General features: G+C 45.0%; 1 protein-coding gene across 1 annotated transcript; it reads right to left on the bottom strand.

Annotated features, from left to right (window-relative positions):
* Nucleotides 1-1,307: 1,307 nt before the first annotated feature.
* On the bottom strand, nucleotides 1,308-17,532 carry UBE2M (ubiquitin conjugating enzyme E2 M). Its single transcript, XM_035136061.3, has 6 exons — nucleotides 16,978-17,532; nucleotides 15,002-15,096; nucleotides 12,175-12,213; nucleotides 8,922-9,025; nucleotides 8,134-8,197; nucleotides 1,308-2,386 (listed from the first exon to the last, which is right to left on the bottom strand). Exons 1-6 carry the CDS (start codon nucleotides 17,084-17,086, stop codon nucleotides 2,246-2,248), a joined length of 552 nt encoding a protein of 183 aa, XP_034991952.1. The 5' UTR covers nucleotides 17,087-17,532; the 3' UTR covers nucleotides 1,308-2,245.
* Between the last annotated feature and the right edge of the window lie 158 nt (nucleotides 17,533-17,690).

Here is a 17,690-nt window from a genome sequence, read left to right as displayed (position 1 = left end):
ACACACCAGGAACATGCAGTTCCTTTACCTGCAAATAAAATTCTCACGTCCTCAATTTCTGAATGAATCAACCGAAGACTGCCAAATGTTTTTATCTTTGGTTGTATTCACCGTAGCACGTTCCTGCTAAAATGTCCCAAGCATACCAGCCACACTTCCAACAGGAGTGGTTCAAGCGAAAAGTAGTGCTTGCAAGTATCCCAATGCAGGAAACAGCACCCAAGAATTCAGAATAACTACCGTACTCCCAAGAATCTCCACAGAAAATATGAGCAGAACTCCCTTTTTACATGCAGATTCCTTCATAATCTTTCACTGAAACCAGCACCATTTTCCCCCTCACACTAGTAGCAAACCAAAAGAGTAGTTACATTGCAACTGAATTTTGCATAGCTGCACCAAAGTAGCTGATCTGAAATTATCATAGCAGAATCAAATCAGAATTCACAACACTCATCCCTAGACTATACTTGGGAAAGTGTTCCCATCTGTAAAATGGAAAGTAGGTAGAACATTATGGTTGCTGTGCAAAATGGTTAACAGCAAAGCAGTTTTAAGTATGTAAACTGCAAATGTATACCTGGGAATAAACCCCACTCAATACAGAAATTGCTTCTGTGTAAATATGCAAAGAATTGTGGTATGTAGACAAATGCAAAGCATGCAAACACTTCTTAGCTGTGCATCATGCAAAAACTGAGGGCCAGATCCAATGCAAGGAGCTTTGAGCACCAACGTCGTTCTGCAAGCAGCAGTGCAAGATGTACCACACAAAGCTTAACTGTTAAGAGTGTTTGCACTAGGAATCACACATCTTTTGTGGGACATTTGGATTTGGCTGCTGTACTTTGCGGAGAGCAAGGCTCTTCCTGGCAGAATGGCTGTTGCCTGAGCAGACTGCCACAAGTAGGCATCGCCCTGAATGTCTAGAACCTCGCTCATGGAGAAAGATCCAACCCTTGATTTGCTTTTAATTTTTGAAGGCGTCCTAACACAGAACTGAACAAAGTCTTCAAAGGAATAAATCAAGGTGGGGAGGTGAAGTTTTCCACAAAAGGTGTTTCTATAGCCCCCCTCTTCAGCACACACATCAACTCTTCTCTCCCCCCCCCTTCCTTCCCTGGATCATCTCGTTTCCAGCAATGCAAGAAACACACAGAATCTGCTTGTCTCAGCGGATGGCACACGGGGGGGCTGAAGAAAACTGCATCCTACACAAGGCGTTCCTATGGACACTGGACTTCACTTTCCCCTCCCCCTCACCAGGGCAGAAGGAAGCAGAACACAAGAGAGAGGCAAGGGGCCAATTGAGTGCGCTAACATTCCCCTTTAATAACCCGACACACTAGAAGTACAGTGGCTTTATTTTGGCCAGGGGCTCGCAGGAGTCACTGGAGAGGCAGAGAGTGTTCATTGGTGGGCAGGCCCTGGTGGACACAGTTGGGAGACAGCGCTGCCCCCCATTACATTTTTTCTACTACTACTATTATTAGCACTGGTTGTTTTGGTTGTGGGTTTTTTATTTTTCCTTAAAAACCAGACACACAAGTGAGTTGATTCTAAAAGGAATATTCCAGGCCTGACCCAGCCTCCCCAGAGCCACGGCGCCTGGGGCAGGATGGAGATGGCTCAACACCCCCTCTCAGCCTCCCAGACTCACCCAGCCCTCGAGAGCCTCCCCTGTGTAATAAATAGTTACGCTCGAAAGCCGTGGTGCCCAGCAAGGGAGGAGGAAAGTAGAGGCAAATGGCCTGCGGATCATGCAGTGCAGTTATACCACACTGCAGGCAGGGGGTACCAGAGCAGAGAGGGAGCCTTCTGTTCTTAGCAGCAAAACCACAGCCCCCAGAAAGGCAGACGGGCATCATCATGGGGTCCCGCACACCCAGCCCCATGGGGCAGTTGGCTACCCCAATGCGGTGGGGCATGGCAGAGAAGCAGCGGTAACCTCACCCCTCGCCCCGCAGCAGCACACAGGGAGAGTGGCGAGAAAGGTACGAGGGTTTAGTGAGGCGACAGCTGCTGGGGCCCCAGGATGGCAGTGGGGGGGGGGGAGAGAGAGGAAGGCGAGCAGGTGGGGCGAGGAAGCGGGGAAAGGAGGATGGAGGGGGCCTCCTGCCAATTCCTGACTCCTGTGCCCCCCTTGGTGGCTGAAGGCAGCGGTGTTGGCAGAGTCCCTTAGGAGAGCTGGAAGGGAGATGAAGGGGCATGGGGAGGGCAGGTTTGTGCCCGGAGCCGGTCAGTTCTATTTGAGGCAGCGTTCAAAGTAGGTGGAGCCAATGTAGCCGCCCCGCATGGAGCGCTGGACGTTCTGCTCAAACAGGCGTCTGTTGTTCTGGAGGACTTCAGCAGCCTCTTTGTTGAGGGGGTCTTCAGGATTTGGCTCCTGCGAGGAGGGAGGAAAAGCTCTATTATTAAATGCAAAAGAGATTTGCAGCACCTTCAAAGACAAGGACTTGTTTATGGCACAAGCTTTCATGGAGTCCACTTCGTCAGATGCAAGATTAAATGCCAACCCGCATTCCTGTTCTGTTACCAGTTTACAGAGCTGCCTGGGGCTCACTCAACTCTTTCCGCCGCCCATCACAAATCCCCATTTCCATACTGGAGTGCAGATGCCTTACTCATGGTCCAAGGTGAATACCTGATGTTCTAGAGCAGGGGTGGAGAATCCCTTTGAGCAGGCAGGGTGAATCCAAAAGCAGCCATCCCTACGTGGGCCACTTTTAATGGATGGGCAAGTCCATCCAGCTGTCAATCACCAGTCAAATGATATCAGGCTGACCAGTGTTTGCCAGGAAGAAGCAGGGTTTGCACTGAACACTGAATTTGAACTGCACCCAAGTCCCACTGCAAAGAAACAACAGGGAATGTGCTCTAAGCCATGCACTCCCAATTGTTGCTTGTCAGAGGAACTTGCATTTGGCAGTGTTTAAATTCAGAGCTGAATTGGCAGTGATCAGCTCCACTTAGGGACTCCTACTGGGAGCTCCCAAATGGAGCCTATCTCAGCAGAGCTAACTTTCAGTGCTGAATTCAGAAGGCACCAAGCACAAGCCATGCTGGCAATGGAGAAAAGCAGGAGTGCAATCGAAGGTTCCTGGTTGTTCCTTTGCAGACAAGCTTTAGCTACCCAACAGTTAATGCCACTCAACTTCAGGTGGATGTGGCTGAGGAAAAGCAATCTCTGAAGTGGAATTAGGGACCCTGGAGCACCTAGTCCGGCACAGAGGCTAGAGATTCCCCTTGCCTGTTCTAGGAATAACGAGAGGAGCTTCAGGGAATACAGCTGGAGAAGTGAAAGATAAACATTGAAGCTAAGGCACATTTAAGATTGGTGGGCTAAAACAAGAACTGGGAGCATCACCACTTTTAGTATAATTATTCCGACAGAACTGGAACTAGCTAAAAAGGTAGCATTCAACTCTTGCATTGAGGGGCAAGAAGATCAATTGGTTGGCAGATCAATCCAGACCCAAGAGTAGGCCCACCTACAGAGAAAAACCATGCAAGTTTAATAGCAGGGTTTCACTACATGCTCTGCAGCAAGCCAAACACTGTTTGATATCTTATTAACATCATCTGCACACCATTTTCATCAGTGTGGCTGATGCCCAACTTCTCCTGAAGAATCGATTCCATTTCCTCAAGCAATTTCCCTCCAATACGAAGGAAAATGAAGGCATTCCCTAAAACCATGCCTTGGATAAGCAGCTAGAAAAGACACAGCAACAGCCTATTAACAGCTGTTGTATTAACAGCCTATAAGTCAGCATAATCAAGTGGCAAAGCCCTTCCTATGCCACCATTTACAACTTGATCCCACCAACAGCACAAACAGAACCCCGGGTTCTGTCTCTAGTGAATCAAGTGGCCTTCAGTTTCAGTGATGAGAAGAGGCTTCCAACCTATGGGTTTGCATTGCTCCAGGGGCTGAGGTTCTCTTGTTATGATAGCAACCCTCCCCGTCAAACAGAGAGAACATTTGAGGCTATCCTAATGTAGCATCGCCTTCCAGCATCACCTCTTGCACTTAGCAGGGAGGGGAATACAAAAGAAAATGAGTGGGGCAAAGTAAGTCCACAGGGCCTCTGAAAGACTTCATGCAAGGAACTGGGGGGGGGGGGATATACATCAGCAAGCCTACAGAAGTAGCAATGATCACAAATGTAGGAACTGATGGCACTTTGCCTCCTGACCTAATGAAAGCACTCGAAGGGATGGTTTCCAGGAGAGGCTTGAATCTGCCTAGAAACAGCCCACACCACCTGAGAGATGCCAGCCTCTCAGCATGAATCTGTCTCCTAGGAGACAGTGTGCTACACCCTCTTCCTCTACACTCTTTGGACACAAGGTCAACCAAGGCTTTTACGGCACATGACCTCAAATGTTCCTCTGCCTCTCACCCTGCCAATGAGAGTTGTAATCGAATAACTGGGTCAGTTTCAGCTTCCCCATTCCCTGGAGCAAAGAAGCTCCAAGCTTATTTGAGGGGGGAAATGGTCACAACTCTCCAATTCAGCTCCAAAAGCACAGAAAAGACCAAAAAGCATGGCACGTCTGGGTCTGGAGTTATGAGACATTATGGTGTATCATTTGCTTTCTGAAAACTATGCTGGGGGGGGGGCATGACAACAAGATCTACAGTTGTCAGAAGGGATGAGAGGCACAACCCAGAGGAACAGTAGCGCCAGCTGTATTGCGGTCCACGCAAATCAGGCTGTATAAAAAATGCCTTAAAACAGCAAAAACATTTAAAATCAGTTTTTAAAAAGTTTTATTAAGCACCCCTTTAAAATAACCTGATTTTTCAGAATACAATAGAATAAATAAATATTGATGTAATACAAACAGGTCTTTTAAAGCTGAATCCCAGATTAAAAGCAATGAATTAAAGCTTAATTTTCTATGTAAAAGTATAATCCAAGAGCAAAAAATGTGGGTAACTTGCAGACCAGCATTACAGGCATCATTGCTTCTGGAATGTATTTATTGTATGCACGGTGAGTATTTAGACTTTCTGCCCAGTAACTACCACCCTTTGCATACGAAATGTTGGTGGTACTTGGTCACCAGGGAAGTCATTTGTGTGTCCTTACACATGTATGGAAAGCTAAACAAAACTACTTAATTTTACGAACTGTCCCTGATTTAAGGAGAGACTGAAATTCTGTGTATACTTACCTAGGAGAAAACCCCATTAACATAGCGAGACTTGAATTTTAGTAAACATGCACAAGACTGCACTAATAGATTTTGTAGTGGAAAATGCATCAGGGGGTGGATGACGAGAGCTTTCCAGATTATACTCCTGGGGCTTCATCTTATTACAAACAGGTATGTTTTCACTGTTACAACCACATATTAGTATGCATAACTGTTTAGGAAATAAATGTATTAGGAAGCTAAAACAACATTTTAGTCAGTGCCCTTCAACCATGGGCTCCCAGATGTTACTGGACAACAACTCTTATTTCTCATCATTGGCGAAAATGGTTGGGGAATATGGGAGTTGCAGTTCACTGGCATCTAATGACACAAGGATGGAGAACACTGGTTTACGTCAATCTACCCTGGATCAGAGGCTGTCAGAGCAAGGCCTCCTAACACTTCTTTGCCAAAACTGTCAAGTACACTGCTGTACAAAGGCAAAACCCCATCTCAAGCTATTCCTGCAGGCTGACAGACAGCACAATACACACATCCTGCCCAAGCACAACTATATAAAGCCAAAACTGCCTTTACTTTATGCACACCCTGTCTCACACTAACACCCACAAAATCATCAAGCCAGAGCTGCATTTCTTCTACCTTCTTTTTTTTATAATATTTTTTATTAATTTTTTATGAAAACAAAACATACAAAACATACAAAATAAATTCTGTCCCTTCATTTTCCCTCCACCCACAAGACCACTTCTGCCACCAGTGATACCCATGGACATTGGGAAACAAAGGGGTCCATTTTAAGCTGGGTTTGACCTCCCCCCTCCCTCCTCCCCCCTCATCCCCCCCCTGCCACTAAGAGGACAGAGGCGGAGGATCTCTGGGGTTTGGCTTATCCCTCAGCTAATTCTTCAATGTAACACTTTACTAAAAAAAGAGAAAAAAAGAAAAAAGAAAAAACATAGAAAAGAAAAACGAAAAGAAAAAAAGGAAAATATTAGTTAAATTCCCAATTCTTATTATCTTAACATTATAATTGTGACTTCCTCGATACTCTTCCTCCTGGTTTTCCTGACATTCTCTAGTTAATTATGGCGGGTTTTCTATTCCAATTCAAAATCTTATTCTTATAATATTGACTTAATCCTCCTCCTTTTCCATGCTGCCCTCCCACAGGCCCCCTCCTGCCACAAGAGGAACCCGCAGGGCACAGCACTTCCAAGGTTCCATTATTGTGTCTGGGTTTCCTTCCACCCCCTCCTCACCCCTCTGAGCACCCCCTGCCACTGGGTGCCTCCGAGTAAAGAGAGGAGGATAGGCAGCTCTCTGCCCAGACACCTATCTGAACTCACAAAAATTAATATTAACCTAAAAATTCTTTCCTCAGCCATTCTTCTAACTCCCTCCAGAAAACACAGTTTTGTTTTGTTTTTAACTATCATATCTCTAATCTAAAACTTAACCCTATACTTTATCACACACTCCTTCCCCTCTCCCCAAGTCTTTTCCCCCAATTGGATCAGCATTTCCGTTAACAAGCCAAGATTTCGAAAACCGCCGTTCAAAAGCAAAAAAAACCCTTTTAACTAAAATTTTCACCCCACACCAGTTCTTTCCCAATTCCATCTCCAGGCCTTTGTCCCCCCCCCCTGCCCCTGTCCTTCCCATCCCTCAATAACACCACTCCACATTTTAGCCCCTCCAGGGTCTTCAATTCCATTGATCTTCCTATCCCTTTGCTTCTCATTTTCTTGCTTTTCTTGTTTTTCTTCCTTTTGAAATCCATGCTTTGCTTCATCCCAAACATATTTTTTGTAGTCCAAGTCACCTTCAAGATTCTCATCAGGTTGTTTCTCCTCACACACAGTCTCAAAATCAACAGTCTCAAATTCCAAATTATCCTCTAAATCCTGAACTTGGACTTCAGCTTCTACTGATGATAAATTGGGATGTTGCCGTTCCTTGTAAATGTCCTCCCATGTTTGTAGGTAGTTCAGCACAGCCTCCTGGAAGGCTCGAGAATACTTTGTTTTCATACTTCTCTTAACCGCAGACAAACAGGAGATAGGGAGCAAAGGGTGCTGGAAAATTCCTTCCTGTTAGACGATCGGCTCCATCTTGGCTGATCTTTTCCTTTGTCTTTAACTCAATCACAAATCCATTCTTAATTCCAATTTAAATAGTTCTACCTCATTTTCAGTCAATTTTTACTGTTCACAGCAATGCAATAAGTCCACCCGGTCTTTTGACAGTTTGACAGCTTTTGACAGCTGTCAAAGCGCTCTTCCCCTTAACAATGCTGTACCTCAAGGGGTGCCGGACTCCGGAGCTGAGAAGGTTCGGAAAAGTCTTTCTTTCTCTCGGGTCCACCGACCCTGAAACTTTTTCCTCTTTCGGCTTGAGTTTATTTAAAACGCCTCCCAATTTGCCATTAGGAAGAGATCGACTTCCGTTTCTTTAAAATCTCTCCTATTTTTCCAATTGATGTTTTTAAAGTCCAAATAAGAATTTCACTTACTTTATGGAAATCTTTTATTTTCTTTGGAAGAATCCGCCGCTTGCCGGGTCAGGACTCGGAGCTTCGCTTCTTGGAGGTAAGATGTTGCCCAAAATGGCTCCCGCGGTTCCACCCCGCTGGCTCTCGATCGCTCTACTGAGCTCTCGGGCAGCGGGGGATCCGCGAAACGGAGCAGCCGCTGGGCGCGTGAGTCACCGGGACTCTCTACCCGGTGTTTTTACGGGGAGTCCGCTCGCTCTGCGGACTTCCCCCCCCCTCCGCGAGGCCAGGGACTTCGGCGTGCGAAGTCCCTGCGTCCTTCTTCTCCGGCGCGACGGACCGGAAGTCGCATTTCTTCTACCTTCTGTGCCATGTGTCTCCCATTCCTACACCCACACTTTTTGCTCAGGCCCAAGTGAGGAAAGACTTCCCCCCCTGCATTTTCTACTTTCAACTTCACATATACTCACCAAGAAGAGATACTGCAGGCCATAAATTATAGAGTTTATTGTTAGTACAGGCTTCCAGTCCTCTCTGTGTGAGAGAGAAAAAAAAGTGAGTGTAGGGAAAGAAAAACCTCCCAAAAGGAGTGGTAACAGCAGAACGAAATGTAGGGTAGGATTCAGGATTTTATTTTATTTTATTTTTTTATTTTATCTTAACTCAAGTCACATTGAGATGTTTTTTGTATAAGGCAAACAACAAATGTCATAAATAAAAAGATCACTGTGTGATCTTAGAGCCACACTGCACCAAACGGGTTGAAGAAACAATTTCCCTAAGGACCAGGATATTATGTTTAAAATCTTAATGCTTTCTTGGCCGTGGGAATGCTACAGAGAGCATTCCCACGGCCAAGAAATCTATTACCGAAACACATTTGAATAAAATTCTTAAACCCCATTAAAAATAGCCCAAGGACAGGCCTCAGTACTGTCAAGCTGGTTCCGAACTTTTACTCTCCTTGGGACTCATTTGTTTGTTCACATCATTGCAGTTCTATCAAAGTCCAGCAAATCAACTGGTTATTATTATTATGGCAAAAGCAAGGAATGTTACTGATGACCCAAAATGAAAATGTTTTCATATCCAATTGAAAAATAAGTTAGGGTAATCAACAGGGAGACATAGTGACGTGATGATGCTTGGCATATGTGGTTACTTTATAATTTTGGAGAAATTCACCGACAGCTGCAGAAAAACAATATATAGAAGCAAATGGAATATAGGGCTTAGGACAGCAGAGCAGCCTCTGTACCTGAGGATATTTAGGCAGACATTGCCTTCTAGGTCTATGTTGGGATGATACACCATGGTCTCACACTTCACCTTGGGTGGGTCATGTGGGTATCCTTGCCCCACCTGCAAATAAAATACAAGAAAAATAAGAGCTGTTGGCCTCCTTGGGTTCATTATAAGACATTCCAAAATGCATAGCAAAACATACCAGTCACAAAATCCTGGACACATATAAGGCATACCTAGCAGATCAACTTTTCTTGTACCAACAAACTAATTTCCTGACATGGTATCTTATCTTCATACACTCTAGGTTTTGCAACTTGTTTGCCCTAGGTCACAGGGTATGGAACCTGCAAGACTCCTTTTCTTGTTAAGACTACAACTCCCATCAAACCTAGCCAGAATGCCCAATGGTGAGGAACAATGGGAAGTGTAGTCCACCTCTCTAGGCAGTTTGTCCCAAAAACATGCAAATACAGTCGTACCCTGGAAGTCGAACAGAATCCATTCCGGAAGGCCGTTGAACTTCCAAAACATTTGGAAACCAAAGTGCAGCTTCTGATGGGCTGCAGGAAGCTCTGTGGGAGCCCCGTCAGAAATTCGGTTTCCAAAAATAGTTCGCAAACCGGAACACTCATTTCCGGGTTTGCGGTATTCAGGAGTCTAAATGTTCGAGAACTAAGCTGTTTGAAAACCAAGGTATGACTGTAATCAAGCACTTGATTGAAGCACTTAATGCACCATATTCTATTAGAAATCTCTGGCATCTCTTATTCATGTGTGCAGTGCAACGCTGGTCCCAGAAGCAAACAGGTGCTTCTATAGACCTCAGAATGCCTTTCAGATAGTAATTGTGTATATTTATTTTGTCAATTGCCTGGGGAATATGACTCAAGGTTCGTATAAATAAACACTTTTAAATAAATAAAAACAAGGAAACTGCTGTGACTGAGTTGCTGAAACAGTGAGATCCAGATCTTTGTGAGTGGAGACACTGGGAGGCTCCAACAGAAAAGGTTAAGGGAAGAAGCCCAACACACTCTCTAGATACAGGAATCTATGTCTGTTTCAAATTAGGTTGAGAGAAATGCTTCCAATATCTTCAGGAAAGACACGAGCTTTAAAATCAAATTTGATAGCTTGATAGAAGAAGGCACCACCTTGGTGACAGATTTTATTGTGCCTTAAGCTTCAAGAACCAATGGAGAATATGTTGGAGAATATGTATGGAGAATATGTTGTTGGGACATGGATTGGGGAGACCCAGGAACAATCCCTCAATCAATCAAGCAGCTCTGTGGGTGCCTTATGATGAGTAACCAGCACCCAGCCAGGCCTATCCCACATGGCTGTTAAAATAATCAAACAGCAGGTGAGGGAGAAAGAAGAACCATGCATAACACCCTGAAGGGTGGGATAAAAATATAATTACGGCCATATGCATTAAGCCCAACTGACAAAGGAAGGGAAATCTTGGGGCCCACTCACAATTACGAACACCCTCACTACATTTCTAGAAACTTTCCAGGGTTGTCACCTCCCCCCTCTAGTCAAGAAAGATGAATGATTAGCAGAAAACCCCTTCACCATGGCTGGCAGCCCCTTTCCTAACTCCTCTACATCCTCATCAGAATTCCTAATTTCTACTGACAGCTCTGGCTCATTGGGCAAGTTCTCAGTACATTTTAAGAATTGCCAAGACAGCGCAGAGGCCTAAACAGCACAGTTTCTTTCCTCTTTCACCTCCAAGTTCAAAACAAGCCAGGTTCTTTGCCAAGCTACACACCCAACATTTTTCTTCATTTGCATCATTTAGCCCAGCTGCTGCTGGGCTTTCACAGAAATGGCCCTGACATGGAGAGAAAAGATCCACCTTGAGCACTTTTTACTGGTAATGCAGGGTTAAAAAAAATAAAACTTCTAACAAAATAAATAAATAAATAAATGGAGAGGGTCGGAGCTGTACAGGAAACATTTCAGCTACCCTTTTGTTTTGATTCATTAGTAGCCTGTGTTCTCACTGATCTTCTCAGAACTAGGTGTTTTTTAAAAGTGAAAAGGAAAGTTTAAATGAACGCAAAGATTGCAGGGATGCCAGGTTCTGAGCCATGGAATGTGCACCCCAGATAGATTAACTCAAGACTAATGGGTGCTATGAGATACCCCAATTTGGAAGCAGGTTTGTTTTAAAGTGAGAAGAACTTCCTAGATCACTTTTTTGAAAAATCTGGTTTCTAAACCTCATGTTTCAAGGGGCAGGGAAGTTTGAAAACACAAAACAATGTTTACTAGATTATCAGAACCGGGGCAGCCTTTCCCTTCTGTTTTCAGATCGCAACTTCCATCCACCCCAGCCAGCATGGCCAATGGTCAGGGATGATGCAAGCTGTAGTCCAAAACATTTGATGGGCAACAGGCAGAACAAGAGAATTCCCACAAGGGCTCCTCACTCCAGCCCATTCCTTGGCTAAAGTCACTTCAAACTCTAAAAAAAATAATATAAAATAAAATTTGGTAAAAGCAACAACAACAACAACAACAAAAGCAGCCCAAATCCTAAACAATGCATGTAGCTGCAGAATTTATTCTACACAAAGCAGAATTTCTTCAGTTTATAAATCATTCAGCAACCATGTCTTCAAGCACACACCACCCCCAGTTCTGAGGTTCTTACATCAGGCAACAGGCCATTTAGGACATGCCTTCAATCTCTCCCAAATCATTCTCCCTTGATTGTTGTTTTTTGGGGGGTGTTTTTTAATTTTAAAAAAGGTCTCTCTTTCCCATCAAGTTGTTTTCCCTGAACCAGGCAGCTTTGAGGCAGAAAAACAAGGACAAACCCAGTCCTGTTGCCCCACCCCATTCCCAGTCATGCTTGGATCTACGTTCATAAAATCGACCACAGGGTTCTACGTGTGCCCAAGAAAGCTCAGGTACTCCCAGAAGTAAAGTCAGATTTGGGGGTTGGGGATACACCCAAAGAAGCACACAATCACATTGTACCGCACAATGAACCAATCTATTACTTCCTCTCCTTTCCTGCCCCCTCTGCCCCAATTATTGGTACTTTTACTCATCCTCATGGCTGTTGACACAATATATAGCCTCTTATAACTAGCCCAAGTAAAAAAGGGTGACTAAAACGCAGTGAAAAGCAGGCAGATTGATTGTGTGCCAAGACAAACTCCTACAACAAAACATATACCTCCACCACACCACCCCGTTAAAAGCCTGGGGCTTGGACAAGAGAAAACAGGGAGGTTACTTACTTTAAAACTGAAAACGAATTTCCCACCTTTATAGAAGCCCTGCAAGGCAAAAATTTAGACATTTTAAGCAACTTTGGCTCCATATAAAAGAGAACAAGATTCACCTTTTCGGGTGGGGGAAGGCAAGTTGATGATAAAACATTTTAATCAACTCTAGAATCCCTCATCCAAACAGTCAAAATTGAAGGTGTACAGCATGGTGATTAACGCTTCATAAATCTCTGCACTTTTGCATACCCAGTATTCTGGATGTACAGCTAATTTTCCCAAACCAGAAAACAAAATGGGGAACTAGTTGGGAAAACAGGCGTGGATGGAAATTCTGATGTGCTAAAATGTGTTTAAGTGCACACAGAGGCTCAGAAGTGAGACTTTGAACCATAGTGGAAGGCCTGTGTTTAGCAGAGGTGCTTTTTCTCTATTTTCCACCATCTACCAACACTTATCAGTATCCTTGACTGCAAAAAACCCCTTTGTCTGAAAATGCAAACAAAGATTCTCAGGTTTTTAAGTTGAGGCTTTCAGTAATGGCCAGAACCAATCATCACAGATTACTACTTATTGTGCCACCCCAGCAGGACTCCAACTTTCAGTGCTTGCTTCAGATGGTGGAAGGCAACAGTGAATGGTGACTCAAGGGCCCAGTTTTTGAAACAGTAAATATACACAAGGCATCTTCCCCCTGTAATTTCCACGAAAACATGAAAACCGAATGTGCGCCTATGTGACACCCACTCTGAGGAACCCCAGGCTGTGTTCATTTGCCATATCACCAAGAGGAAAAGGTACATTCATAAAGAAGTTTTCTGAAATGAAGTGCTAGCAACAGCTATCTCAAATTAAGAATCAAGCCAAAGATGTTCCGTGTACCAAGTTTATCATATCAGCCAATACAGTGGTACCTCGACTTATGAAGGCGATCTGTTCCGCGGCACTCTTCGGAAGTCAAAGCGTCCATTTTGTGCACGTGCAAAGCGCGATTTTGTGCTTTGCGCAGACCACATGCACAGAACGCGCACTTCCGGGTTAGAGGACTTCGGAAGTTGAAACCTTCAAAAGTCGAGGCACTCATAAGTCGAGGTACCACTGTACTTGAAATCTGCGCAAATCAAATGCCAGATTTGATGGTCTGTGCCCAAAGTCAGTTACACATAATTAATCTCCTTCTTTCATCTCACAGCTCACACTTTAACACGCTACATACAGGGTTACAATGCCAAACACACAGGTAGAGAAAAACACCAGTGTCTTAAGGTTTAGTACACCTGTGCTCAAATCAACCACTGCCCAAGATAAGAGAGAACTGCAGCCAGAGTATGTGTATGTAGTTGAAATTGCAAGCAGTACTGCCTGAAAAAAATGCTCATATGAACATGCTAAGGAATAGAAGGGAATATGGCCAATTAGTTCTGGTTGCATGGAATTAGCTAAACCAGGAGAGTCTGCACACTTCTTGAGAAGAGCAAAGGCCTAGGCCAGGAAAATAAAGATGCACTGTAATTCATCTTGATCATTTGAATAACACACATATGAAGTGTATAAAACATGCTGAACTCCCCTTTAGGGACAACATGCCAAGGCAGATAAAGAATAAGCACTACAAAATGCTACCGTATGGTTAATCTTACCTCTCGTGCTGATAAAATATATATTGCACTAATATGGCTGTATTAAAACATTTTATCCTTTCTTTTTGGCCTAGCAGATCTCCAAGGTGGCTCAATGTGAAAAATTAAACAATCAAAACACACAATCAACTACAAGACAGGAAAAACAAGGTAACAAACAACAAATTAAATAAGCAGTAGGAACGTAAGTAATTCCTTGCAGACATTAACAAATATAACAGGCTTCTAGAGATCTTGGCTTTAAATCTGCAAAGGGGCAGAGAAGGAACCTTCCCACAGGGTAGAGGTGGCTAACCTGTGGCCTTTCAGAAGTTGTCAGACTACAACTTCCATCATCCCTGGCCACAATGATGGAAGTATTAATCCATCACCTGCCGGAGAACCATAGGATAATCACCCCTGCTAGAGAGAGCATTCCCACGGCCAAGACTCTTCTGGATCCTAGACAGCATAGGGATCCTGGACGGTGCTTCTGAAAAAGATCTTTTAAAATGTGGGTAGCTTCATGTGATATTGTTGGACTTTTGTATTCTGGATCAAGGAAGCTAACTTATGGCTCCAAAAATTTTAAGATGTCAAAGTGCAATAAATAAAATAAAATACCCACTTACTTGGCATGCATTTTGTACCTGATATTTTAAGTTTGGGGAACATCTCAATTATTTTACCTAGAAGCAACAAGCTGGTAGGCACAGAGGCTGGGCAGGTAGATTACAGCCTCCATGATACGGAATGAGGATAATAGGTATAGGTAAGAAAGAGGTCAAGATAGATTTAAAAATAGGAAACATAACAGAATTCTATGGGAGAGGGAAGGATAGAGCATCCCTGATCACTGGTGTCACTTAAGACACAGTCCTTAAGCAATTCAAAATGCCACTACTGTACAGCCCCGACTAGTAACATTTTTAAAAAGTAGAAAAATCTCAGAAATCTAAAGTTCTACAATTGATTCCTTGCACAGGTTTCTTACACAGGCAGAATAAAAGAAAAACAGCCAGATCTGTCAACCTCACGATGGTGGATATCATCCCCTGTCAACTGATGCAAGATTCCTCCCTGCTTTAGTTGTACCATAGAATTGTGCTATTATGCAATGGAGTTTCCTGGCACACCCACCAGGCCTTTCTATGGTGACAAATAGAATGGCAAGCCCCATCAGAGTGTCTGGCTACATGACTCCTCTCCCTACCACTTACCTCATCAGGGCAGATAACTAGCTTGAAGTTGAGGAGGTCATCCTGGTCTGAAAAGTCTATTTCGCATGTTTTCGGCAAATTCAATTCATTAATATCTGGGAGGAAAAGCAGAAGTGGTCAGTTGCAGGGACAGATTACTTCGTGAGACTGGTGATCAGGCCAAAACCAAAATAAACCTCCCACTTTTTAAATCAAAATCTATCCCTATCCCCCTTTTCCCCCCAGTGGCCGTGTAAGCTTTGTGATTTGCTGAAATGAGGTGTCATTTCATTTTTTAAAAAATTAGAAAAAGAGGACACAGAAATACCATCAGCTCCCTGGTCACAAGGCAGAAACCAAAAGGAAATGCTTCCTTCTGGATAAAAGTCCATGCTAGCATGTTGGAAATATGGCAGCGTTTCTCAACCACTGTTCCGCGGCACACGCTGGCTGGTGTGCCGCGATGTGCGGCGACGAGAAGGGCGATTTGCATTGTCACGTGCCTGGCGGCCGCCAATATACGACACTGACCCGCCGGAAAGCGATATTTCTCCTCCTCTTTCCCAAAGCTCAGTGCAAACGAGCCTGGCGGCCGCCAAAACACTAACCCGCCAGAAAGCAATATTTGGCAAGTGTTTCTTACAGTCATAATTATAATATAGGGCGGCACAGAGTTAAATTTTTTAACTTTTTAAATGGTGGTGTGCCTCGTGATTTTTTTCACGGAACAAGTGTGCCGTGGCCCAAAAAAGGTTGAGAAACACTGATCTATGGAATCGTACACAAAAATTAAAAAGAGTGACGGGTGTGTATATACAAGAGCTGGCAACTTCCTATGAGTAATCAAACAAGGAAGGGGAACTGAAGATTTGTTTCATTTCACATTCTAAGACAAAACAGGGGAAAGAGCTTATTTTAAGAACTAGATACTAAGTTCTCTGTTAAATGGGGCCCAAGGAGAATGAGGTTCAAATTCTTGCTCAGCCATTAAGCTCTCTAAAGATGGCCTCTCTTAGTCTATTTGAAGTCATATGTTTGCCATAGGGGTAAAAATGTGAAGACACAATGGGTGCCACCCTGAGTTCCCTGGAGAAAGACAGAAGAAAAAACAGTAATAAATAAGTAAATATATAGTCTGAGCAAGGGCGCAGCCCCAGGACTCAAACGAACACGAGACCACCTTGGGCATGAGAGAGTGCTTTGGCGTCATCAGCCAAAGAGGCACTGCTCATCCAACACTTCCTCAGGCTTAGTTACAGGTAGGTAGCCGTGTTGGTCTGACGTAGTCAAAACAAAAAATAAAAAAATTACTTCCAGTAGCACCTTGGAGACCAACTAAGTTTGTCATAGGTATGAGCTTTCGTGTGCATGCACACATCTTCAGATACGTGCATGCACACGAAAGCTCATACCTATGACAAACTTAGTTGGTCTCTAAGGTGCTACTGGAAGGAATTTTTTATTTTTTGTTTCCTCAGGCTTGAATTTCAGAATTCCAACCGGGAGTATGTACCCCAACATCTCTTACCCACAGTCACTTAAGATAGTGGGCACTCTCCAGTTACAAGTTTCACCTCTGCCACTCCCTTAGGCAGCATTTATGGTAGTCTGCACAGTGGGGGTACAGATGCTCTAAAAATAACAATAAAGAGGCAGTATTTGGAAAGCCCACCCAGCTCTACAACACTAGTCATACTGGCCTACTAACAAAGCAAGTGAGCACTCTTTATCAGCAGTGCATAAACTATTTTAGCTTCTTCTCCTCCCCCCCCCCAATTGCAAGCCCCTCATATCCCCAGGAGGGGCATCGTCCTCTTAAAACATTATTCTCACATGCTGTGTGCACAAAACATTATTCTCACTTGCTGTGTGAACAGAGGCCACGTAGTAGGACTGATCTACAGCCCAGAGTGCCTATTATTATGTGTGTTTGTGTGATGGGGAAGGCAAGGTACTTCCCCACCGCCTTTCCTTCCTTCCTTTTCCCCCTCCCCAACCTTTCTGGATGCGGAGCTGCGCGGCGGAGGCTTTCTTGCTGGAGCCCTTGGTGCCGCCGGCCGATTCCTCCTCCTTCTTCTGCTGCTTTAACGAGAAAAGCTTGATCATCCTGACTGGCTGGCTGGCGGCGGCGGCGTAGGGATGGCAGGCTGGTCTCTCGCCCTTCCGGCCGGGGCTTCTCCCACCCGGCTACCGAGGCCCGGCCTGGCCCGTCTTGTGGGGGGTGAGAGGGAGGACGGGGGGGAGGAGAAAGAGGGGGAAAGAGGGAAGAGGGGGGCGCCGGCGGCGGAGGAAGCGACTCCCGAGGCCTGGCCTGGTCTGGCCCGGAGTGGCCCGCCGGGGTCGGCCGAGAGGGACGGGGCGGCCGGGGCGGGGATGGAGGGAGGGGAGAGAGGGAGGGAGCGGGGCAGGGAGAGGAGAAAGAGCGAGGGGGAGAAAAGAGAGAGAGGAGAGAAAGAGAAGGAAGGAGCGAAGGGGCCAAGAAACTGGGGCCGCCCCGCCTCAGAGCGCCGCCGCTTTTCCCTACTGCGGGCTCTGTTCGTGCGTGAGTGTGTGAGTGTGTCGGACGGCAACGGACAGCCCCCTTCGGCCCTTCCCGGAAGACTGTCGGCAACTTCCGCCTCACGCCCTCGAGCTCCGCCCGCCGTCTCTCCGGAAGCACTCGGGTCCTCCCGACGCTCGCTGGAAGCTCTCGGAACTCTCCGGAGCGGCC

Source organism: Zootoca vivipara, chromosome 12, assembly GCF_965207765.1.
Source record: "Zootoca vivipara chromosome 12, rZooViv2.hap1.1, whole genome shotgun sequence".
Classification (NCBI taxonomy): domain Eukaryota; kingdom Metazoa; phylum Chordata; class Lepidosauria; order Squamata; family Lacertidae; genus Zootoca; species Zootoca vivipara.
This window is presented reverse-complemented; position numbering and strand designations above follow the sequence as displayed.

Bases quoted from the DNA above. Each gene is read 5' to 3' on its own strand.
- UBE2M (XM_035136061.3), bottom strand. From the start codon at position 17,086: ATGATCAAGCTTTTCTCGTTAAAGCAGCAGAAGAAGGAGGAGGAATCG. The intron at 15,097-16,977 runs GTTGGGGAGGGG...TTTTCCTCCCAG, and splicing joins GCAGCTCCGCATCCAGAAAG to ATATTAATGAATTGAATTTG. The intron at 2,387-8,133 runs GTGAGTATATGT...CCCTCCTCGCAG, and splicing joins GCCTGCAGTATCTCTTCTTG to GAGCCAAATCCTGAAGACCC.